At 33.6% G+C, this 26,643-nt stretch overlaps 1 protein-coding gene across 2 annotated transcripts in view; it reads right to left on the bottom strand.

The window, feature by feature from the left end:
* Positions 1-26,318, bottom strand: part of Zbbx (zinc finger B-box domain containing) — a 123,803-nt gene extending 97,485 nt beyond the window's left edge. For both annotated transcript variants that reach the window (XM_076868296.2, XM_076868297.2), the window contains exons 1-5: positions 26,215-26,318; positions 22,743-22,856; positions 20,376-20,466; positions 10,595-10,643; positions 9,538-9,647 (exon numbers count right to left, since the gene is read on the bottom strand). In XM_076868296.2, the coding sequence (XP_076724411.2) occupies positions 9,538-9,647; positions 10,595-10,643; positions 20,376-20,466; positions 22,743-22,856; positions 26,215-26,282 (432 nt within the window). In that variant the 5' untranslated portion in view covers positions 26,283-26,318. The remainder of the gene's footprint in view (positions 1-9,537; positions 9,648-10,594; positions 10,644-20,375; positions 20,467-22,742; positions 22,857-26,214) is intronic.
* Positions 26,319-26,643: the final 325 nt, after the last annotated feature.

Raw genomic sequence — 26,643 nt, 5'->3', positions numbered from 1 at the left:
ATATTTGAAAATGTTCTTAGAAGATTCCCCAAAGCAAAGAATAATAAGGGGAAAAGAATATGAATGAAACAGCACCATAATGTTAAAATTTTTTGGTTATTTAAAATGTAATGTGTAGTATGTATAGATACATCCAACAACATAATATACCTGTAGCTATGGTGGCCCCAAACAAGACTGAAAGTAATGAGAAAAGCAAATGGATTTTTTTTCCCATAAATGCAATTACTCTGGTGCAGTTGTAGTGCTGCTTGGACACAAGTGACAATATGATAAACAGAAGTGCACATGGCTAAGGTCCCTCATAAACCAATAGCACAAAAGACAGCATGAAAGCTTGGGGGAGGGGGTCAGGAAGTCTATGTGAAGGAGGAGCTAGTCCTTCTTTGAGCCCTTAGAGTGTCCAGTGCCTTCCACCATACTTCTCTCTCAAGGTACAGTAAGTATTAAAGCATCTGGATTAGGCTAGCAAGTCAGTATCTTTCCCTGGTCAATAGCAGACTGAAGGGTGCAATTATACATCTCCAACTGTAATGTGCACAAAAAACACCTGGGATTTTGTGACAGTACAGGCTCTGGTTCCATAGGTTTAGAGCAAGACCGGAGATTCTGTGTTCTGGCAAGTTCCAGATGCTCCTGCTGCTGCTGGGAGCCCACACATTGAGTAACAAAGCACTAGGAGATGCATATGACAAAGAAAAGTAAGCTAAACCCTATGATAATCCCAACAGGAGATTTCTAAGTCCCCTTATGATGACATGCTTATATGTAATAATATAACCAGGTTTATTTAATATAAAATTATTAGGACAACCCCTCTCCAAACAAAAGGTTAAAGGTATAAAAAATTCTATTTAACTAAAATGAAACTTTCAAGGGTTGAAAGGGGAAGCTACAGTTAAATAACAATAATTATCCCAAACTTTTAATGGGCACTTACTGTTCTAGGAGCTTCAGATGTTCAAAAACAATTAATTCTCACAACAACTCTAATGAATCTCCATTATGAAAAAAAGGTGACAGAGGAACAGTGATTAGAACTTTCCCTCAGTCATGTAAACGTACATAGGTAGAGCCAGAATTTCACCCTCAATATCCAGCTTAAAGCTCAAGTTCTTAAATATGATACTCATTAATAACAGTTTAGCCAATCACTGACCATTAATTTCAGTACTATCGTACTGAAAAAAACTTGATAAAATCTGCAAATAAATCTGTATTTCAAATGACTGTATGGTCTGGTATTTATCAAAGTCCTTAATGCATTTTTTCAAATGTGATTAGCTGTACAGACTGAATTATTATTATTCATTTTCATCGTTTTTTATTAGTGCATCAGAACTGGAGTTTTTACTTAATGAAGGAGAAACATAAACACTGTCTCTAGCACGGGGACCAGTCCCACTTTTCTACTCTTTCTTCAAGAACTACAATCTCTTAGGAAAATGAGGATAAAAAACATGATTATGGGCGGGGGTTGTGGCTCAGCGGTAGAGAGCTCACCTCACACGTGCAAGACCCTGGGTTTGATCCTCAACACCACATAAAAATAATAAGTGAAATAAAGGTATTGTGTCCAAATACAACTAAAAAATAAATATATTTAAAAAAACATTATCGTTATCTTTTTAAATACAAAATAAAGTTAAAAATTATAATTTCTTATAAATATATGGTAGTATTATGATGTTTCTAAATGTATCCTGCATAATTTTTATTTAATATACCTGTTAATATCTTAATAAATTTACTACAAGTAGTTGTAAGTTTTTACAACATAATAATATAGGAATTAAAAATCAGTTTCAGCACATAATTGATTCTAAACTAAGGATTTGTTAACAGACTTTTAATGAAAATAACCAAACAGATATTTGTAGAGTAGAAATCAAATCTAGAATTGCAGAGTAAGCTTATATATTTTGTTATACAAGCATATTTGGATTTAAATTGGATTAAAATGACCGCCAACTGGAAAATCTTTCAGGCAGTTTGTGTAACTGGCAGTAACATACTAAAAATATAGATAAGAACTCCATTCCACCACAGATGCTTCTTCGGTGATGGAATACCCAAGTGTGATTTTAACAAATCTCTTGTTGATTCGATGAACAACAGATCTGTTGGGCAAAGCCTTCAGAATCCATTTGAGTTTAATTAAGTGACTCGCATTTGCCAAATATATAATCGTAAAATTGTCCACTTTACTCTTGGTTTTTAGAAATAGCCTAGAACCATTGGAATTTCTTGTACAACAAGCAATTTGGAAGTTTTGGATTTTTTTTTTCATTGTCAGTATTTGTGAATAAATCAAATCATAAGAAAATGGGTCAATAATAAAAACACACAATTCATTTTCACTTCCCTGTGTTTCAGACATAACACTAAACGCTGAACATGCTAACTCATAATCATCAGTAACTATGTAAAGTGCTGTTATCCCTATCTGGGGGCTTTTACAAACGAGAATACAGAGCTAGAGATATGAAGCCATTTGCTAAAGAGCCCATAGCTAATGACAGGATTGAGATTTGAACTTCCAAAATGCAAAACCTTATTTAACTCCTATCTCTCATACACAATTTTGCCTGTGTGTATGTGTGTATGCATATGTGTATGTATTCAGTCATGATTATATGCATAATTATATATGATGATAGAAGCTAATAACATAAGACAACCTCAGAATTTAACACTACTATTCATTATTCCAGCCTCATATGAATGTGTAGATGGGTTTTTAGCATGGAATATTGTTTTCATTTCAAATAAGAGGAAATTCTTCTCAAAATCTTAAAACATAAAGAGACCCATAAAAAATAATGGGCGCAGCATTACCCTGATACCAAAACTAGACAAGGACACAACATAAAAAGTAAACTATAGGCCAGTCCTTGATGAATACAGATGTAAACAACGTCAACAAAATACTAGAGCAAGACAATTATAACAACACATTTTAATGAACTAAAAAAAAACTTAATGAACTCCTTCAAGAATGTTTAGGTCCTAGATCCTGTCTACTATATAAAGCAGTTTTCAGGCCAATCCACTCTTGACAGGGCACACACTGTCACTCCCATCTACTCTCTAGTCAAGGCCCCACGCCATGTATCCTGTGTGAGATTTCCTTCTTATTACTTTTTCTTTTTTCTAAAAAATATAGATCCTTTATTTTCAGGTCAAGTCTTATCTACTTATGCCATCGCATTCAAGTTCCATAGCCTTTAAGACATTCTCAGCTAGACTAAGAAAAATAGAGAAAAAACTGAAATAAATGAAACCAGAGATGAAAAAGGAGATGTTATAAATAATAACAGAGCCACACAAAGGATCATTGGAGGTTACTGTCAAAAACCATACATGAAAAGATTGGATAAAAAGAAGAAATAGACAAATTCATGGGTGCATACACCTTACAAAGATTGAATCATGAAGGCATCTAAAACATAAAGAGACCCATAAAAAGTAATGATATTCAATTAGTAGTAAAGAAAAGCCTAGGACCAAGCAGCTGAACTCCTGAGTTTTACCAAACATTTAAAGAACCAATTCTTTTTAAATGAAAAAACAAAAATGAAGAGAAGGAAATTCTTCCAAACTCATTCTATGGGCGCAGCATTACCCTGATACCAAAACTAGACAAGGACACAACAAAAAAAAGTAAACTATAAGCCAGTCCTTGATGAATATAGATGTAAACAATGTCAACAAAATACTAGCAAGACACATTTTAAAAACAGCACATTTTAAAAAGTTTGCTCTCCATGGTCAAATGAAATTTGTCTTAGTGATGCAAATATGGTTCAACATATGTAAATAAAAAGCATAATACAACACATCAGAAGGATGAGGATCTTCTCAATAGAGGCATAAGATATATTTGATAAAATTCAACATCCCTCCGTGACAAAAAAATTCTGAACAAATTATGTATAGAAGGAATGTACCTGCATATAATAAAAGCCACATATAATAAGCCAACAGCTAACATCATATCAAATGGGGGGAAGTTGAAAGCTTTCTCTCTAAAATCTGAAACAAAACAAAGATGTCCAGTTGCACCACTTTTATTCAACATAGTCCTGGAAGTGCAATCAGGCCAGAGAGAAATGAAGAGCAATCAAACTGGAAAAGAGAAAGTTGAGGTGTCACTGTTGGCAAATGATATGATCTCATATAGAGAATACCCCAAAGGCCCAAAAATTTTAAAAAATTTAGGCTAATAAATAAATCAAAATAGAAACCCAGAGAACAATTCCATTTACAAAAGATACAAAACAATACCTCGGAATCAATTTATCCAAAAACATGAATGATCTCTACAATAAAAAATACAATTCATCAATGAAAAATATTGAAAAGGACACAAAAATTGGTAAGACATCCTATGCTAATAGATTACAAGAACCAATATTTTTTAAATATCCGTACTACCCAAGGCAAATTACAGAGTCAATGCAAACCCTTTCAAAATACCAATGACCTTCTTCATAGAATTAGAAAAAATAAGGTTTTGGGAAATGTTAAAGTTTGTATGGAACCACAAAAAGAACCAAAGTTACAGCCTTCTTAAAAGCATCAACCAGGCAGGAGGCATTATACTACATGACTCAAAATATGCTAAACAGCTATAGTAATCAAAACAGCATGTTGTTGGCATAAATCCAGACTCAAACCACTGGAACAGAAAAGAGAGCCTAGCAGTACAGCCACACATGTATAGCCATAAGACTCTTTATGAAGATACTAGAACATGCATTAGAAAAAGGGCAGTCTTCTCAATAGTGTTGGGAATACTATGTATCCATATGCAGTAACAAAGCTATGCTCCAATCTCTGACCAGGTATAAGAAGCCATTCAAAATGAATTTAAAATTTCAATGTAAGATATAAAACTATAAGACTATGTCCTAATGATCTATGAACTAACTAATAAACTAACTATGAAGAATACATAAAAGAAATACTTCAGGACCCTGGAAACAGGCAAGATACCCAAAGCTTTTTTTTTTTTTTTTTTTTAACCCCTTGGGCAAGATACCCAAAGCAATGAAAGCAAAAGTAGACAAATGTGATTATATCAAACTAAAACTCTTCTCTACAGCAAAAGGAAAATAATCAACGAGTGCAGAGACAACCTACAGAATGAGAGAAAATGTTTGCAAAGCCATTCATCTGACCGGGAGTTAATATCCAGAATATTTAAGGAAATGAAAATATTTAATAACAAAAACAAACAAAAAGTGAAACCAAATAATCTGATTTAAAAATGGCCACTCTACTCAAGTAGACATTTCTCAAAAGACATGCAAATAACCAATAGATATATGAAAAAATTTTAACATCGTTAATCCTCAAGGAAAATGCATATCATTTTAAAACCAAAATTATACCATTTTACTGTAGTAAGAATGCCTATTATCAAATAAACTAAGCAGAACAAATGTTGGTGAGCATGTGGAAAAAAAGGGAACCCTTTCACACTAATAGAGTGGGTACAAATTAATATACCTTTATTGAAAACAGCATGGAGAATCCTCAAGAAATTAAAAATAGAACTATTATATGATTCAGCAATTCCACTACTGGAGATGTATTTAAAGAAATTAAATTAGTGTGTAAGACACATCTGCACTTCTATATTTACTGAAGCACTATTAATAATACGTAAGTGAAAACAATATGTCCATCAAATGAAGAATGCATTTAAAAATGTCATACATATACATAACAGAATACTACTCAGTCATAAAAAAAGAAATCCTGTCCTTTGAAATATCATAGATAGAACTAAAGATCATTATTCTAAGTGAAATAAGCCAGGCACAGAAGGACAAGCACCACACTATCACACTCATATGTGGAACCTAAGAAACTTAATCTTATCAAGAAGAAAATGTTTGAGAGTAGAATAGAGACTGGGAAGAATAAGGGAGAGGTAGATATGTAGAGAAGTTCACCAATGAGTACTAAAACATAGTTAGGTAGACTAAGTTTTGGTGTGACATTGCACAGTAAGAGGACTACAGCTAATGACAATGTACTGGATATTTCAAAAAGCTAAAAGAAAGTACTTGGTATGTTTTTGCTTAAAAAGAATGAGAAATGCTTGTAAAGATATATATTTTTACCCTAATTTAAACACTGTAAATATTTACATGTGTCAAAATATCACATCATATCCCATAAATATCTATGATTTTATGTTTTGTATTTTAAATGTTTTTATGTATTTTAATCTATCTTAAAATAAATTTAAGTTTTTAAAAAAGTGCTGGCCATGCACAGTGGTGCATGCCTATGATCCCAGTGACTTGGGAGGCTGAGGCAGGAGGATCACAAGTTCCAGACCAGCCTCTGCAACTTAGCAAAATCCTCTCAAGATACAAAATGAGTAATTCCAAGGCACAGCACCCATGGGTTCAATCCCCAGTACAGAAAGAATAGGGGAGGAGGAGGAAAAGAAAGAGGAAGAGAAGGAGGAGGAAAAAAAAAAGAAATGCTCGACAGTGTATCATATTCTCATGAGATACTGACTCACAGCTCCTACGTAAATCTTTTTTTAAAATCAACAGCAGACCCCAGCATCAAAACAAGTAAGTCTCTTTTAGCTCTCATGTTTCCAATTGAGAAATACTAGCATTTGTTTATATCTTTACACATTTCTACATAGTTCTCTAATTCCTTAAATTATTGCCTAACATCATATCAAATGAGAAAACACAATGTAATAGTAAGAACATTATAACAAGAGCCAGGACTTTCAGCTTAAGGTTGTTATTAGCTTTTTATTAGATGTAAGGCATTCTAACACTTTAAACGCAGTTAAAACTGCCATTAAATAAACCTAAGAATAAAACTTTAAATCAGAAATGGTTATGTGTAAGTTCTCTGAAACCAAAACATAGTGTAAAAATACATTATAATACAGCTATAGTCATTGAATTGGTGAAGGGGGAAAGTGCTTCTAATATTGTATAGTATTATAAATTGCAAAGGATCCTATAGTATCCTCAATGTTAACCAAAAGGAAAATACATCCAAATGAAGGACAAGTCTATATGAGGGGATAGTTGTAAAGAACTGGTCATTCCACCAGTATTTGTTGAGTTCCTATCATTCTGCAAGTATAGTTCCAGGTGGCTGATATTCAGCAGTGAACATAACTAAACCCCTACCAGAATGAAATTCACACAGTGGGTAAAAAGTAAACAAATGTGTATGAAGTGGCAATAAATGCTATGTAGGTGAATTAAGTAGACTTGCAAAACTAGAGACTGAAACTCAGCTTTTGCTCTTATAAAAGGCTGCAGAGTAGATAATATGAGTTGATATTTGTGGATTTGAGGAGACTGGGAGAAGAATGTTTGTTGGAGAGGAGTCAGGGGTTCAATTTTGAGCCTATTAGAAATCCAAGCATAAATGTTCAGAAAGTAGTTTGAGTCACACATACATGAGCAAGGTATGGAATAAACATATAAATTTGGGAATCATCATTGTAGAAATGGTCTTTAAAGGCAAGAGTTTGGAACAAATTACCTAAAGAATGTGACTAGATAAAGGAGAAGTTTGAGAACTGAACCCTATGGCACGTCAACACTAAGAGGTCAAGAAGAATACAAAACCTCAGAAAAGATGGAGAATATAAACACCTAGAAAATGAAATAAAACCAAGAAAGCCTGGAGTCTCAGGAAGCTGTGCGAAGAAAGTCACAGATGCGGAGAATAATACCATGTCAAATGTTCCTAGCAAAGTAAGAGCTGAGAATTGAACACTGTATTTAAGAATGTGGAAGTCACTGGAGCACTTGATAGGTACAGTTGGTGGATACTAGCAGAGAGTCAAGACTAAATGAAGAGAGTTCCAGAGACAATGGGAATCCAGCAATTATACTTCTGGGTACAGATCCAAAAGAAATAAAAGCATTGTTTTGAAGAGATATTTGTACACCCACATTCTTAGTGGCATTACTCATGATTTCCAAAAGCTAGATGCATCCCAAGTGTCCATCAGTGAATTTAATAAATCAAATATGGTACACACAGAGAGTGGAATGGAATTCAACCTTAAAAAGGAAAGAAATTCTGAGCCATGCTGCAAAATGGTTGAATCTTCAGGACATTATGCTAAGTTAACAAAAGACAGATACTATTTGATTCCGTTACATGAGGAACCCAGAATAGTCAAATTCATACAGACAGAAAGCAAAATGGTATTTATTAGGGCTGGGGGGATACGAAAGTGGTGAGCTATGATAGACTAGGAATGGAATTTCAGTTTTGCAAGATGGACGTGAACTCTGTGGACAGATGGTGGTGATGACAGCACAACAACGGGCTTGTACTTAACACCACTGAACCTGACACTTAAGGCGGAGGGGAAATGTTATGATTTATTATCACAGTTTTTAAATGTTCAAGAAATTGGCACTAATGAAGAGCTAGAGAACTATCAAAAAGCACTATTATCTGTACTTTTTTCATTTCATGTCACAAATTTTAAGAGAAATTATGTTATTTGAAAGAGAAATAAAAAGATTAGCACACAAATATCCAGAGCAGCCTTAAACATAAAAGCAAAAGCAAAAAAAAAAAACCTGCAGCCCAAAGGTTATTCAAGATGGCAATGGATGAACAAATACAATGCAAAACTACTTAGCAATATAAATTGAACAAACTACTAATTGATTTAACAGCATGCATTTATCTCCATGTGGAGCTAAAGAAACCAAGAAATATATATATACACATTATATCATTTTATTTACCTAAATTCAGGAACTAACTCTGTGGGATTAAAAAGCAAAAAAGTGGTTGCCTAGGAATGTATTAGAAAAGGAACGTGGGCACTTTCAGAGGGTTAAGGAAATGTTCTGTAATAAGCTTGTCAACAGGTGTACATTGTACGTTTAAGATCTGTCTACATGGTAAAAATAAATTATGCCTCATAAAAATAATGAAGAATATAAGGGGAGATATGAGAGCAAGAATGGAAAACTTTTTTTGGCAGGGCAGGTGGGCACCAGGGATTGAACCCAGGGCACTAAACTCTTAGCCACATCCCCAGCCCTTTTCTGTATTTTATTCAGAGATGGGGTCTTGCTGAGTTGCTTAGGATCTCACTAAGCTGCTGAGGCTGGCTTTGAACTTCGAATCCTCCTGCCTCCACCTCTCAAACTGTGGGTATTACAGGCATGTACCACCATGCCTGGCAAGAATGGATAACTTTTTAGAAGAGTTTTATTCTAAATGGACACAAAGAAAGATCTGCAGGTCAAAAAGAATTTTTGCTGTAGGTTTGATGTCAGTTTTGATTTTAGATGGGAGCTACTATAGCATGATTATGTGTTGATTAGGCAAGATTTACAGAGGTGTCCTTAAATAAGAATGAGGGAAAAGGAGAGCTGTTGACCTTATCTGCCGGTATGCACACTCATGGGAAGAAGGTACATGGATATTTTGCAGCAGATGAAGTTGGGAGGTGTAGAAGGCTCGAGAAAATTCTATTCCGACTGTTTATTATAATGTACATACTAGTAGAGCAGATTTGTTCTCACACTGTCCACAAATCTTCCCTTTTATCTTGGGTTTTTCACTTCCAGAGGAATCTTCCATTATATACTTAGCTGGTTGTTTCACTGGTTCTTGAAAAAAGAAATATCAGACCAATCACTTTAAAATATGTTGTTTAGTTTTCTGATTATTAATAAAGTAATGTAACTGTGCACATTTCTAAATTCTCATAAAGTACTTAGATATTATCTATAAGAATAACATGTAGTCAAATCTAATGTTAGTTGACTATACAGCCCATAGGAGCCCCTGCCTACACCAGTGAGCACAGGGCTTTATATATCCACCCATGTCCACTCTGCTTAAATATCATTGAACTAAACACTCAGAATCGCAGAATGCTAAAAAAGTGTCCTTAACAGAATTCCTATGACATTTCCCTATTCCTGTGGGTCAAACCAAAGCCCACATGTACAAGTTTCTAAACATGCATAATATTGTACATTTATAATAAATGTTATATTTATATAAACATATTTAATAAACAATGTAATATGTATACATATATACATAAATTTAGAATTTATTCTACCAAATTATGTTAATTACTAAAAATTAAATTAGTTTATCCTCTAGAAAACATCTTATTTCCTTTGAAATCATTATAAATGCATTTTGGTTTTTTACTATTTTTAAAGAAGTTATTAAAATATAAAGCAATTTTAAAATGTTCTTTTAATGTCTTAGAGTGATATTTTAATTTATAATTTTATACTGCTAAATTATCTTTCCTGTTAAAAGATCACCTCATTAAAGTTTAAGGAACAGAGCTATGAAAGTCCTCACTTTTGAAAAGTATTATTATTATAATCATAGTCAAACTTGACATTTTTTGACATAAAATAAAACCCCATGAAAAAAATCTGAATAAAATTTATTTCGAAATCAAAATGTCATCATTTGGGGGATGTGAAATTTTATACTGAATGAACAATTTTAGAACTTTATATGTAATTCAAATGTGAAGGAAAATGGAAACTATCTTTAGCATCTAATAATACAGTGGTAAACTGTTTACCTTGAATCTGCTGCTTCAGTAATTTTAATTTCACTTTTCCTGTAGAAAGCTGTAATAATAAAATAAATATTATTTGTCAGGTATATGTTCTCTTTAAATTTTCAAAGAAAATTTAAATTACAAATATTTGAAAGCTGTACCATTTTGGTACATTTGTACAAAAATTAATTGTGAAAGAATAACATAAAAACAACAGAAGATCATCATCAAAGCATATATTGATCTGTTAACTAATTTCAGAGAAAATGCATAAACAAGCAAAGAAATTTTACAAATACTGTACATATAAATCAGTTTTTAGAAAACATACCAGAAATTATTTTTAAACAAAAACCATTATATTTCACCATGAAATGATTTTAAGAAAGTGCTAGTATTCAAATATCATAAAGGTGCAGTAAGTCTTTTCTATTTCTGTGCTTTTTGAAGCACACACAGTCTATATTTGTATAGCCTGAATCTAAACTGAATTCTGTCTGAGCTATTCTGCTTACAAAACTGTAGAAGCCGATACTACTATCTTATTTGCCCAACATTAAGGAACCACATGTTTTAGTAAAATAATCTTAACCTTAAAATATATTATCTATTATCTATCTATCACATTTTAGCTCAAAAAATGGAGTAAATAAGATTCACTATTGATTATTTCAAGTAAGTAACCACTTGAAATCCTTGGTTTTTAACATTTTATGAAACAACACAGACTTGCCAATTGAGTGTATTTGCCTTGGTCTTACTAAAACCAACATTTAAAGTACACAAATGAGCATGGAGGATGTTTTGCATTTATACAGACACTGTCAATTCATGCCCAGTTTTCAATTTGCAATTTGCATGCTCAATTGCCCAATTTGTACATGAGAATATGAGAACAATGGCTGCCTCCATATCTATGGCTGTACAAACTGCAGTCATTTTTGAAAATTTAAGCCTAATTATTCTCTGTGGTTTTGCTTCGAAGAGGCATTTATTGTTCATATTCTTTGAAGTAGCTACTCAGATGTTTTCTGTACCAAACACAGCAGAAAAGAAAATAGGATTGAAATAATCAATTTTTATATGAATCACACTTTTATTTTTAAGTTGGTAATGTTATACAAGTTACAGATAATTTAATCTCATTTTCATAACTAAATTATCCAATATGATTGCCTTAATGATACATCTGAATTACAATATGAACAGCATGGTCGTAGGCAACTTGGACAGAATGAAGGGATGTGTCAAAGCAAAATGAAACAATTATTATAAGAAAATTTTATAATTCCTTTTTATGACTATGTTTAATATTTTCTGTTCTATGAATGTAGCCACATATACTTTAAATTATTAAAGTTGCATAAAAATGTTTCAGTAAACTAGCTGCTAGCTGCTATTTTTAGGTAAATACAATCCCTTCAAGTCTGATTTTTTATTTGTTTGGGAACCAGTTGGGTGGTGGAGTAGGATTAGACTAAGGATACCATATGTACATGCTCACATGCATACTTATACACACACATATACATACACTTACAATTATGTGCATACATATATGTACATAGTCAGCATCAAGAATTTAATGATCTAGTCCTATGTCTTGTTAACCCACTTGTGCCTCTACTATTGGGTGCTGAAGGAGTGCTTTTAGGGGCCAGGGCAGCACAACTGGACATTTTGTTTGAGCCAATAGAGTCAAGCCATGCTGTTGACCTCATTCTCCTAGTGTCACAAATGTCCCCAACTAGACCCAAACTCCAAGCCACATTTTCAGATAGTCTCACTGTAAGGTCCTCGCTTAGCATCTGGACAGCCATCTTAAGTGTCAGCTGCCATTTTAAGAAAAATTTTGCTTTCCCACCTAAGGGCCTTTCTGAGAAAGGCTCCCCACTCCCTCATACCAACCCTACCATTCACCACCCACATGAGGACCTCCCGGCTCTAATCCCTGAGCCTGCCCAATAAAAGTCCACAACCCCAAGCCTGTTTTGCCTCTGTCTGTCTATGGAGAGATGTGCTTTTATTTGTCTACTCTGACAAATAACTTCTATGTGTATCTCTGCCTGGTCTCCATCTTTAATTTCTCTCTTGCCCGTTTCCTGGTTCCTCACCTTCCTTTCACTTATTCCCAGCCCAATTTGCTACTGAAGGTTTATCATTGTCTACTGATAATTTTTCCATCCAGGCTCCCCTACTATTATGGTTCGGATGTGAGGTGTCCCCCAAAAGCTCATGTGTGAGACAATGCAAGAAGGTTCAGAGGAGAAATGATTGGGTTGTGAGAGTGTTAAACCAATTGGTGATTTAATCCCCTAATAGGGATTAACTGAGTGGTAATCTAAGTGGTAGGGTGTGGCTAGAGAAGTGGGAATTGGGGCACAGCATTGGGTATATATTTGTATCTGCTCAGTGGATTTTCTCTCTGCTCTCTGATCAACATGTGAGCTGTGTCCCCGTGCCACACTCTTCTGCCAAGATATTCTGCCTCACCTAGAGCCCCAAGGAATGGAGCTAGTCTTCTATGGACTAAGATCTGTGAAACTGTGAGCCCTCTAATAAACTTTTCCTCTCCTGCAATTGTGATAATCCGGTCCTTGAATCACAGCAGCAAGAAAGCTGACTAAAACACTTACTAATCCACAGAACCCCTATTAATAGTCATTTAACTACCTTGTGCTTTAATCCTTCCTGAAAAATATTTCCCTCCAAATGTCACATTGACTGAAACCCACCTTTTGTTCAATACCAGTTTCTCCAAAGCACTTCCACAGGAACTAGCTCCTTTTTCACTTTATTTCGCTCACCAGACAAGGAGAAAAATTTCTCCAGAGTGCTATTTCCAGAATATTGTTCCATCATCATTCAGCAAAGTCACCTCTACTGAAGGTCCCATCGTCCACTTGTCGACTTTACCAATACCTAGCATTACTTTCCACCTAAATTTCAGCAACCTGCTCAGTGTTTCTATTCATCATATTTCTGGATGATAATGTTGGGCACTTTGGTGTCCATGTTTACTTGACATCTTGGTACTGAAGACCCCTCACCAGCATGCTGACTACTGTTGACATCTGAATGCCTTTTCAGCTGCCCCACCATTATGACCAAATCCTGCACCAAGCAGCATTCTGAATGGCCACGCCTTCAAAATCTCAAACTCAAGAGTTTCTCAGTGCTCACCTTAACTCCTCATCGCCTCTGTTAGACTTCCTGTGTCTACCAACTATTGTGATGAAACACTATCATGGGGTTTCACACAAATCCATGCTGAATAACTCCAGTAGACCCTTGTGGTTTGTCAGCAACCATGTATTCATTTGCTGCTAAACTCTAATCACAATTCCCACAGTGGCTACTCCAATCTTTCTCCAATCCTAAAACCTCAAAGTTATCCTATTTCCTTTCCTTCATCTGAGAAAACAATACTGCCTTCAACATTCAAGAATGGTAGCTTCCAATTGTAATCCTCCACAGTATTCTTTCTTATCACCTGCCAAACCCAAACTCTAAATTTTATTTCTGTTTCCATTTATTTTTTTTTCTTCTTTCTTTCTTCAGAGAAAATGTGTTCTCTTTCCTTAGTGAGGGCTTCTTAAATTAATCCCCTTTTCAAAGACTATAACCCCAGGAACAGACACTTCTCATCTGCATCTTCAATCTTTCCTCCAGCGGCACATAACTCAGCCTCTAAACTGAACGACATCATTTCCCCAATCCTAAAAAGCAATATATTAAAGCATTTCCTTGAACTTGTTGAACTCTTAAAATTTGTTCTCTGCTCTCATGTTCAGCATAACAAGTTTTTATTCACTGCCTCCCACACTTTTTCAACTACTTGAAGTCTACTTTCACATCTAGTAATGACTTAATCATTAAATTCACATTTTGAAAATTTTCATTTTACATAAATAGACATTTAGTTTGATTTTTACGTAATATTACAAAATGATTTCACATACATCACCTCACAAACTGCTCTAAGCTCTGTGAAGTAGTTACAAATGTGACGTGTTTATGAATGTGGTAACAGAGGTATATAAGATTAAATGACCTGCCTGAGATCACAGAGCCAATGATCCAAATCAGAATTTTAATCTATAGAGTTTAATACAAGATTTCTCAACCTCAGCACCACTGACATTTTAGGACAAATGATTTTTTTGTTCTGGGGACTGGGCAGTTCATTAGTTCATTGTAGGATGTTTTGAAACACCCCTGGCTTGTACTAACTACATACATTAGCAAAAACAACAACAACAAAAAAAAAACTTTTCAGTGGTAACACCTGAAAATGTCTTCAGTCATTGCCAAGTCTCTCCAGGAAGGCAAAATTGCCCCCTTGAGAAACATTGGTCAAAGTCGGTACTCTGCAGTGTTTTTTGGTTTTCACTACACAGTAGACAATATTGATATCTACATATTTTCTAAAAATGCGCTCGTTCGCTTTCGTCTTCTGTGAAATTGTACCACTAAGATTCTGCTCCTGCCTTTCTTTTTCTTCTCTGGCCTTCTTCACCAGGATGTTGGTAAATTGTTTTAGAACAAGCATAAGAACTGGCAATCCAAATGTTAACACTGACGCTTGACATTGAACAAGTTATTTCACTTCTTTGAAGTTAAGTTACTTCCTCTGTGGCATGAGAATAATAAACTGCTATTATATAAGCACTTAATGAGACTCTAAAAAGGAAAAGCAGCTTAACTATTGACTTATAAACATATTGAGTACAGCATTAAGGTTTTTGCCACCATATGCTGCATACCCATTTTCTTTGATCTTTATTCATCCCACCTCTTTGGTTTATACAAATTCTTTGGGACCCAATCACTTCCCCAGCTTCAACTATCACATGAAAATTCAAACATGCTTCTAAAATTTTAGTCCAGACTTTTTCTTCCCCTCTTTATGCTATCTCCTACTAAATCCTGATTGTGACATTAATTATGTTTGACTTCTTACTGATTTTTGGTTCAATATTTCCCTTTATAGTTCTTCTGCTTCCATTCTAATTCATACACCTTTCATCTGATTTCCAGATTCTTTGAATAAACTTCCAGATAGTGTTTAGTCAGCTTTTCAACTACTGTGGCTAAAAGACCTGACAGCAACAATTTTAGGAGGAACATTTATTGGGGGGCTTGTAGTTTCAGAGGTCATAGTCCATAGACAGCTGGCTCCATTCCTTACAGCTTGAGGTGAGGCAGAACATCATGGTGGAAGAAAGTGGTGGAGGAAAGCAGCTCAAGTCATTACCCTAGGAAGAACAAGAGGTGGCGGGGAAGGGAGCACTCTCCTTCCCAGGACAAAAATAAACCCCATAGCCCCACTCCCAGGGACCCAGTTCTTCCAGCCACAAACTACCTGCATATAGTTATCACTCAATTAATCCCTATCAGGGGATGAATTCACTGATTATGTTAATAATCTCATAACCCAATAATTTCATCTCTAAACCTTCTTGCATTGTTTTATACATGAGCTTTTGGGGGACACCTCACATTTAATTTTTTTTTAATTTTGTTAATTTTTATTTGTTCTTTTTAATTATATATAACAGTAGAATCTATTTGAATATATTTATAGAAGCATGGAATATATCTTATTCTAATTAGGATCACATTCTTGTATATGTACACGATATTGAGATTCATTGTGGTGTATTCGTATATATACACAGGAAAGTTATATCAAATTTATTCCACTGTCTTTCCCATTCCTGCCTCCCTTCCCTTCATTCTTCTTGGTCTAATCCAATGAACTTCTGTTCTTCTCCTCCCTCTTGTTGGGGGTTTAGCATCCACATGTCAGAGAAAACATTCAACCTTTAATTTTTTGGAATTGGCTTATTTACCTTAGCATGATAGTTTCCAGATCCATCCATTGACCTGCAAATGTCACAAAGTCATTCTTCTTTATGGCTGAGTAAAATTACATTGTGTATATATAGCACAATTTTTTTATCCATTCATCTTTTGATGGGCTTCTAGGTTGGCTCCATAGCTTAACTATTGCAAATAGCACTGCCACAAACATTGATGTGGCTGCATCGCTGTAGTATGCTGACTTTAAATCCTTTAGATATATACCAATGAATGGTATAACTGGGTCAAATGATGGTTTCGTTCCTAGTTTTTGAGGAATCTGCATATTGTTTTACAGAGTAGTTGTACCAATTTGTAGTTCTGCCAGCAATGTATAAGTGTACATTTTCCCCACATACTCACCAACATTTATTGTTACTTATATTTTTGATTAATTACAATTCTGATTAGAGCAAGGTAAAATCTCAGTGTAATTTTAATTTGAATTTCTCTAATTACTGGAGATTTTTAACATTTTTTTTTTATATATCTGTTGACCATTCATATTTCTTCTTTTTAGAAGTGTGGTTCCTTTGCCCATTTATTGATTGGCTTACTTGGTTTTTTCAGTGTTAAGCTTTTTGAGATCTTTCTGTCCTGGAAATTAACACCTTATTGAAGGTGTGAGTGACAGAGATTTTCCCCCATTCTGTAGGCGCTCTCTTTATGCGTTCGATTGTTTCCTTTGCTGTAAAGAATCTTTTTAGTTTGATACCATCCCATTTATTGATTTTTCATTAAACTCTTACACATTAGGAGTCTTACTGAGGAAGTCAGCTCATAAGCCAACATGTTGGGAGTATTAGGCCTACATTTTCCTCTAACAGGGATTCTGGTCTAATATCTAGGTCTTTAATCTACTTTGAGTTGAGTTTTTTGCAGGGTGAGAGATAGGGGTTAAATTTTATTCTACTACATGTGGATTTTCAGTTTTCCCAGCACCATTTGTCGAAGAGTCTATCTTTTTTTCTCCAACGTATGTTTATGATGACTTTGTCTATATAAGATAACAGTATTTATGTGGGTTTGTCTCTGTGTCTTCTATGTTATTCCATTGATCTTCATATCTGTTTTGGTGCCAATACCATGCTGTTTTTGTTACTATAGCTCTGTAGTAAAATTAAAGGTTCTGGTAAGTGATGCCCCTGATTCATTTTTTTCTCATTAAGGATTGCTTTGGCTATTCTGGGCTTCTTATTTTTCCAAATGAATTTCATGACTGCTTTTTCTACTGCTATGTAATAGGAATATGAAATAGGAATTTTAGTAGGAATTGCATTAAATCTGAATAGCACTTTTGGTAGTACGGCCATTTTGACAATATTAATTCTATCTATTAAAAAACATGAGACATCTTCTCATCTTTTAAAGTCTTATTCAGTTACTTTCTTTAGTGTTCTGTAGTTTTCATTGTAGAAAACTAACACCTCTTTTGTTAGATTGCTTCCCAAGTGTTTTTTGTTTGTTTGTTTTAGTGTATTGTGAATAAAATAGTATTCCTAATTTCTGAACACAACTGATATACAAGTGTAATTTTCATATCCTGATACTTTGCTGAATTCATTTATAAGTTCTAGAAGGTTTTTTTGGTGAAGTTTTTTGGTGGATTTTTTTTTTGAGTCTTCTATATTTAAGAGCATATCTTTGGCAAACAGATATAGTTTGAGCTCCTCTTTTCCTACTTGTATCCCTTTAATTTCTTTTGTCTAATTGCTATGGATAGAATTTCAAGGACTACGTCGAATAGAAACAGTAACAGAGGGCATTCCTCTCTTGTTCCAGTTTTTAAAGAAAATGTTTTCAGTTTTCTCTTTTGAAAATAATGTTGGCCTTGGGTTTAACATATATAGCTTTTACAATATTGAAGTATTTTCCTTCTATCCCTAGTTTTTCTAGTGTTTTGAACATGAATGGATGCTGTATTTTGTAAAATAGTTTTCTGCATCAATTGAGATAATCATGTGGTTATTGTCTTTAAGTCTATTTATGTGATGAATTACATTTATCAATTTCCATATGTGGAATCCACCTTGCATCTCTGGGATGAACTCCACTTGATTATGGTGCAGTATCTTTTTAATGTGTCTTTGTATGCAATTTGCCAGTATTTTATTGAGAATTTTTTGCATCTATGTTCACCAGGGATATTAATATGAAGTTTTCTTGATGTGTCTTTATCTGGTTTGTTATCAGGGTAATCCTAGCCTCATAGAATAAGTTTGAAAGGGTTCCCTCCTTTTCTACTTCATGGAATAGTTTAAGGATGATTAGTAGCAGAGCCAAGTGATCTTGCATGACCAAGAGATCTCAGAAAAAATAGGAAGTATAAAAGATGCATCTATTTATATTTATCTCACCCTTGATAATTTCCATATTTTGTTTTATAATTAACATGATGTTGGTAAGTTTTTATGTATGTGAATCAAGAGAAGTACATGTGTAAAACATTTGTGCTTGAAATATATTCTTATCTCATGTGCTACATGCTAAAACACTTAAGAGTCTAGTTGCTCTGTGCAGTATTAACTCCAAACACAATGGATACTTGAACATGATAAACCATCATAAATCATTGCCTTAATCTTGTTATCCTCTTATTCAAAAACTGTCAGAAAATAGGAAATTCCATTCACCAAGTAAAACACCAACAATTCTCAACAATTCTCAAGGCTTCCTTTCTCCTGCCCAGTCTTGTTCTAAGCTCTCCTTCCGCAAAACCCCAGCCCTCTATGCTCTCACCCTCCTTAATTATAATGTTTTTGAGAACAGAAATTATAAATTATCCATAATTTTCCTTACAAATATAGTAAACCTTCAAATATTTATAGCACTAAGCTATTATTTTTCATGCATACAGTGTTCATATACTAAATGATTATACAAAAGTTATATATTGACTTTTACTATAAATATTTTTAACACACTTCATCTTTTACATTACATAAGGACATCCTTGAGAACAAAGATGAACTATAAGACCAAAAAAGCATTTCATAAATGCTAATAAATAACTAAGTCAATAATCACATTCAGTTATCATAGTCAGCATTTTTAAATATTATATTTACAATATCATATGAAATAAAAAGACCACATCAGAAAGATAATGAACAATTACAAGTATATTATACACCTTTGACTGTCCCCCCCCAAAATAAAGAAGCATATCTCACTAAGATAGTGACATTATAGAATCAAATGCTTTTTTGAAGTCAAAAGTTTAGAGGTACTGAGTAAGATGTTTGTAGATGCCAAGTGACCCATTGAAAGTTTAATGATTGGTAAATAAGAAATCGAACAAGTTAAAACTTACAAAGTCATGAGCCTTGTACTAAAAAATCCACAAACAAAGCAATTTTCTTTATATAAGAACACTTGCCTGGTTTTAATCTGCAACATAATGTAATGATATATTTTACAACACACAGTAAAGATAAAGCAAATCTGTAGCTGTGACACTGAAACACATTTTTTCTTGGGTATCTTCATGCATGACATTAATGATATAAGAATAATTATTATTGAAGTGTAAATCAGTAAACTAATATGAAATGATCTAATGGCAGGAATAAAGTTTATCATTCATTATATCAAATAACATTAACTTTCACCTTGATATAGAACTACATGACTATATTCCACATACTTTAAGCTGAACCTAAACAGAATGAAAAAATTTTGTTTGGAATTTAGAGAAATTTGGAATGGAAATATACACTTTAAGATAAATTTTTGAAAAACAATGTCTACATTAAAAACAAAATATATCTAAATGTTGAAAGTTGTATACTTTCCATGAATCAAAATCTAATATTAGAAAAATTGACAAAACAAGAATACTGGATGCCTGAGTAAAGAATAGAATGCAAAAACTAAAATAATAACTTATTTCTTCTTGCCTAGCAAATTGTCTGAGAATCCAATAGTATCGTCTTACCTTAATGGCATTTCCCTTATTTTGTGACATCACAGGTGATTGATAACCCAATTTGCTCACTTTTCCAGATTTCCAATGATATCCACTTGACCTTCAATATATATAAACAAGACAAAATGTAATTACTAAAAACATTTCTCCTTTTAATGAAAACAAATATATATTTACGGTTTCAGGAAATAGAAATTTATCTGTTAACATGTAACAAACCAACATGTAACAAACCACTAAAAAATGAAAATGAAATATAAATAATGGCCCAATATCCTCACTAATTTTAAAATATAGCTCTATCATACTGTGACTTTTGTAGAGATGTGAAATGTCCAAACAGAGCTGAAGAATTTCATTTTTTGACATTTACAATGACAAAAGATAATTTTACTTGTTTATAGGAAGCTTTACAGATTGTCATGCAGTTTTAAAAACTAAGCATCCACAAATGTAAATATGAAAAGGAAGCAAAACAAGACTCACATGTATTCAGCAGATCTAATAAATTGTGAATTTCTTATTAAGACTTCAAATGAGCTCCCACATTGTAAGATGACAGAGATTGCTAAGACAAATTTTAGTTTTACAATTTTTCAAAGTATTATTAGTTGTGCCTCATGAAAATTTATCAAAATTACCAGGACAAGGAGTCTAATTATTATTTAAAATATAATGTTATAACACTTTGCCTAACTTCACACAGGTAACAAATAATAAAAAGAAACAGAAGAACAGTAGTTTGAATCTTCCTGACCAGAGGGTGACATGTTCTCACTCTAGCTATGATATTTATTATCTGTGTAATTTTAGAAGAGTGTAAGCAGGCTGGGGTTGTGGCTCAGCGATAGAGTGCTCGCTTAGCACGGGCGGGACCCGGGTTCGATTCTCAGAACCATATAAAAAATAAAGGCATTGTGTTGTGTCCATCTACAAAAAAAAAAAAAAGATCCTCTCTCTCTCTCTCTCTCTCTCTCTCTCTCTCTCTCTTTAAAAAAGAAAAGAAAAGAAAAAGAAGAGTGTAAGCATTACAAAACCTGAGTCAAGCTTTAGAACCTTTTTTAAAAATCATCCAAAAAAGGTTCCACAGCTAAGAAAAACTCGTTCTTGGAGACTGATTCCAGGGATTCCAATTCCCAGATGAATATCATGATCCATTAAGAAGTCCAAATTAACTACAAATTGATGGAGGTTAAAAATGATCATAAAGAGGAAATAGTGAAACACATAATAAACGCTGTCATCTGCATGACAGAAAGTATGTGATGCCTGGATTTAACCAATGTTTTGGTTTTTACAACATGTATGTGTGTCATGAGTGCAGCTCAGAGGTGGACTCTAAAGACAATACTTTCAGAAGGTACATTGTAGGCATTCAATGGTCATCATTTTGATGACCAAGCAAAAGTAAATTTAATGTATAAAATATTTGATGATATTTCATATCAGCAAAGGCACAGGAAATATAAACTGTCACATTCTTTAGAAGATGGTTATAAATTGCTGAGAACTATTTTGAAAACAATCTCTCAGCACCTGTCTACACATTGAGCTCAAATGACAGGGATAGGAATTTATCCCACAGATGCCCTTACATGTAAGAAAAATACACATTGAAATATATCCATGACAGCACTTATGATCACATAATACTGGAAAGTTAATCCACTTGTGTAAGTACAAAGAAAATAATTTTGGGGAAATTTTTTTAATCATTAAAGTGGTATGAGAAAAATGCATTGGGATTCAGTCTCAAGCTAAGAAAATTATTTCCATCACACAGCTATCAGCTCTGACCCTTATCATCTTTATTTATTATTTTTACAATGAAATAATAGTCTCAGTTAAAGTAATATGTACATTTAAACACTATATTAGAGAGTTCTTATTAATAAACTATCAGCTTACCAGTATTGGCTGAAGACATTTTAGACATACCTGTGGGTTTAAATGATTCTAACAGATGCTCATGCAAACTCCTGCCCCCCATTTTTTTTCATAAATAAACATGGCCTAAAAAATAAACTGATCTTCATGAATTGTCAATACCAATCTTCTGAGAGCAAAGGTCAAAGTTCCCTTTGCTGCCCTAACCATTTCAGACTAAAAGTTTCTGAGGAGTGTGATATCCAAAGAGAAATATGAAAGGATAAAACCAAATGAAGTTCAGAAGAAACACAATCATGGTAATTCAAAAAGCGATGTTCCTCATATAAATTGCACAGAAACAAAAAGCAGAGGGAATTTAATATTCCTTATTAGGAAAAATCAGAAAATATCCATCCACTAAACATTTTTATTGGAGCATAACACTGTGAAATAGTTTTTTACATAACTGAGTTTAATCCTCTAAAATTCTCTAAAATTTTCACCCACTTTGTCTCTTCCTTTTCTTTTTTGCTTGTTGATTGGAATTCTTGTAATTTCTTTTCCATTTCTTGGTTCTCCAATTCTAACTGTACTTTCTCCATTCGAAGTTCTTGAACATTTCTGAAAATAGGAGATTTATATATAGAATATTCAATTGAAGTAAACAAGTAAAACTCCAGACAAAAAAATTTCATATTACCTTTTGCTCTTAAATTAAGAGGTTTAATAATTAAAGGATGAAATATTTCAACTAATTCCTTTAGACTTCTTGAAACATGATCTTTATAAAGTTAGCATTTGACATTCATTAATATTCTCCTTAAACAAGGTATCTCTTTAACACTTTGTTTTTTCTATTACATTGCTAGAAATTTAAAATCATGATTCACTTTATGTATGAACCATGGATTTATATATTCAAATATCTATTGCACATGAACAGAAAAGTATTTTCTAATTTCCATGCTCACTTTCTTCTAGTTGAATTCAAGTAGTTTAAAACTGTTATTTATTCCATCTAGGGAAAATATATACTTGTGCTGAACTGACAGATTGGAAACCTTAAATAAATTTCTACCTTTACATCATGTTTAGGAGAATAACAGCAGAGTACATTTGGGACTTCTTAGGAAGTACCCTCTATTAAGGTTTTGGACAGAATATTGTTGTGCAAGAAATTTTGATAACACTATCTGAAGCTCATCAAGCTTTCAACATAAGACATTTTCCTCCCTTCCCAATTTTGGATTCCTATCAGCATTAGTCATTGACTCTCTTTTACATATAGAAGCCAACCTAATTCTCCAGCTTTTATTATCTATCATGAATTTAAATCCCTTCATAATTACATTTGTGTTCACAATTCAAGTGGTGAGGGCAAACATGCACACTATAGCATGGAACCAAAGCAAAAAATAATGGAAATCAGAGAAAGGAACTCATTTATAGAAGTGGTAAGCCATCACCAAAGAACAAGTGTGTCAACCACATTTCCCCAAGTTGACACAATCCAGTGAGATATCTCAAAAATGATGGGAGGAACAGTCTGTCCAGAGAGTTAAGAGAAGCTGGCCAATATAGAGGAAAGGCATTGTTCTCATTATATCTATTTCAGAAGGAGACATTCAGCTTCTACTAAACACAAGCACTGAGATAGGTGAAAGGAGATAAGACACAATGGAGTTTCCTGAATGGAAGGGAATTCAGCCAAGTATGAGTTATTGTGATATAGTGTGATGGTGCTCTCATCAGGGAATAGCAGGGGGCTGCCTAAGCACACAGAAAGGTCATGTGCCCAGCCCTGGACAGCAGAAACACTTCCTGGTGTAAGCTGAAGCATAAAGAAAGAAAGAACTGAGCCAGTTAAAGGAAGGGAGTGAGAGCAGTGGTCCAGCAAGAAGGTAGAGTACAAATATAGGTAGGAAAAAGTAATATGTAAGTCAAGGAACTAAAAGATCCTTCTGACCAGGAATTAAGTATATGTTTAGAAAAGTGGCAAGAAGTGGACCTGCTGAAATGGAAAGTGTTCAGATCATGAAGAACCTTGTAAGCAAAGAGGAATTGGGATTTGTATTATAGATACAATGAGGATCATTAAGAAATCTTAATAGAGCTGATCAGACTTGCATTTATTTAGAAAGATCACTCTGACTGTATCATGGACTATCAGTTAGAAGGTGCCAAATTGGTGTGAATATACTATGTATACACACCAGAGATATGAAAAATTGTTCTCTATCTATGTAACAAGAATTTTAATGCATTCTGCTGTCATATATAAATTTTAAAAATGTACATTAAAAAAAGAAATATAAGAATTTTGAAGTAAATTTTTTAAAAAAAGAAAGTGCAAGGCCAGAAGCAAAATAGCCAGTTAAGAGGCTATTCCAATAATCCAGAGAGTAGAAAGGTTATGTTAATCTGATGGAGTAGGGGTAGTGGAGAGAAAAATCTCCTCACTATGGCCTACAAGTTAGTCATTATCTAGACCTTGCCCTTCTCTCCAACTTGGATATGTCTATAAACCTCAGCCAATCGGATATGTCTGAAAAGTCCCAAAACTATATAGTATATATACCTCTACAAGTTTCATCAAATAGCTACCCAACAAACCACATCTCTCAGACAAAAGTTTGATATCTCCTTGCCCCAGAATCTAGGGCCATGTTCTCCCCGTGTTTATTTATCATACCATGCTTCATACTATATTGTCAATGTAATTTTACTTCTTTGCATCCTCTGCACTCTACTTGAGGGCAAAGACTGACTTCATTTTATATTAACTACTCAGGACAGTGTGTATAACATGTACTTAATAAATATAAGTTTTATGAATATTTACAGATATGGACACATATGATTGAAACATATCACTAAAACATTTTTTAAATGTATAAAGGACATATCTCTTTCACTAGAAAAAGAGGAGAACTAGTAATTAGATGGCCCCCTTTACCACCAACAAAGAAAGTAATATATAATAATAATAATGCCATATATTTGAATATCACTTTCCACAATGCTTTTACAACCAGTATCTTAAATATGAAGAGAACATTATGAAAACTCTAAAGACATGGAATAGCCACAGAACAATTAATCTGAATCAGAGGACTCAGAAATCAAGATTAAAATTGGCATTCTGTCTCCAGGTCGGGCTAATTGGTTCTTAGTGATATTTGAGAGGAAGCCCCTGAAGAATTCCAGTAACTCTAGGGACCTCAAAGGGAACCAAAGTATTGATCCTTCCTGTACCCCTGAAATGTCCTGAAATTCCCAAGATACCTAGAATTGTGTGACTCTTGCTATAGGCATATGCCTGTCAATATAGGACAGACAGTACTCTTTCTGGGAAGATGCATTCAACAAAAAGTCATTTAGAGGGCTAATATAGGTGCTTTCTATTCTCTGTTTAAAGTCTCCAATCTTAATAGTCTCCTATTTGAAGTTTCTCCTTCTATTTCATAATGATTCTTTTTAACTTTTAAATAAGGGTCGCAGAATGTTTATAATTTTCTGTTATAATGCTTCAATGGTTAATGAGACCCAACTTTATTTATACCTTTCATTTTGATTCTTGTGGAATACACAGTCTGTGTTTTTAAAACTATTATAGATTTATAATAGTTAAAACCTATTCCCTGTAGATAAAAACAAAATTTGAGTTTAAATTAAAATACACAAAAAACTAACAACTATTTCTATCTAAGAAATTTGGGCTGGGGATATGGCTCAAGTGGCAGCGCGCTCCCCTGGCATGCATGTGGCCCCGGGTTCGATCCTCAGCACCACATACAAACAAAGATGTTGTGTCTGCCAATAACTAAAAAATAAATATTAAAATTCTCTCTCTCTCTCTCTCTCTCTCTCTCTCTCTCCTCTCTCTCTCTCTCTCTCTCTCTCTCTCTCTCTCTCTCTCTCTCTCTCTCTCCCCCCCCTCTTTAAAAAGAAAGAAAAAAAGAAATATATATGTACTTACTTGTATTTTAGCTTTACAGAATTTCCAGGCTTTCCCCACGGAATAACTACAAAATCTTTGGTGTTCATAATTATTATTTTAAATTATTCTAGTTGTGAAAACTTCTGAAAAATAAAAAAAAAGACAAAAGAATTATGCCAGAGGTAAAGCAGTATAAACTACAAATTCAAAACTACATATAATTAAGGAAAACTTTAAAAACAGAAATCATTATAAGGAAAAAGACAAAAAAGGGTTAACAGCAAAAATTATCATAGGTTAGATATATTACACATTATATAAGTATATTACACATCTAATGAAACTGATATTTCATCAATATTTATATATAACAAAAGATGGGAAATATTCAACTAAAAATGAAGCTAAAGCACATATCCTGGCTTCTTCTACGAATAAAGGGTGAAAGTATCTACTGTGATGTGCCTC

The sequence above is a fragment of the Callospermophilus lateralis genome, chromosome 10 (assembly GCF_048772815.1).
Source record: "Callospermophilus lateralis isolate mCalLat2 chromosome 10, mCalLat2.hap1, whole genome shotgun sequence".
NCBI lineage: Eukaryota > Metazoa > Chordata > Mammalia > Rodentia > Sciuridae > Callospermophilus > Callospermophilus lateralis.
This window is presented reverse-complemented; position numbering and strand designations above follow the sequence as displayed.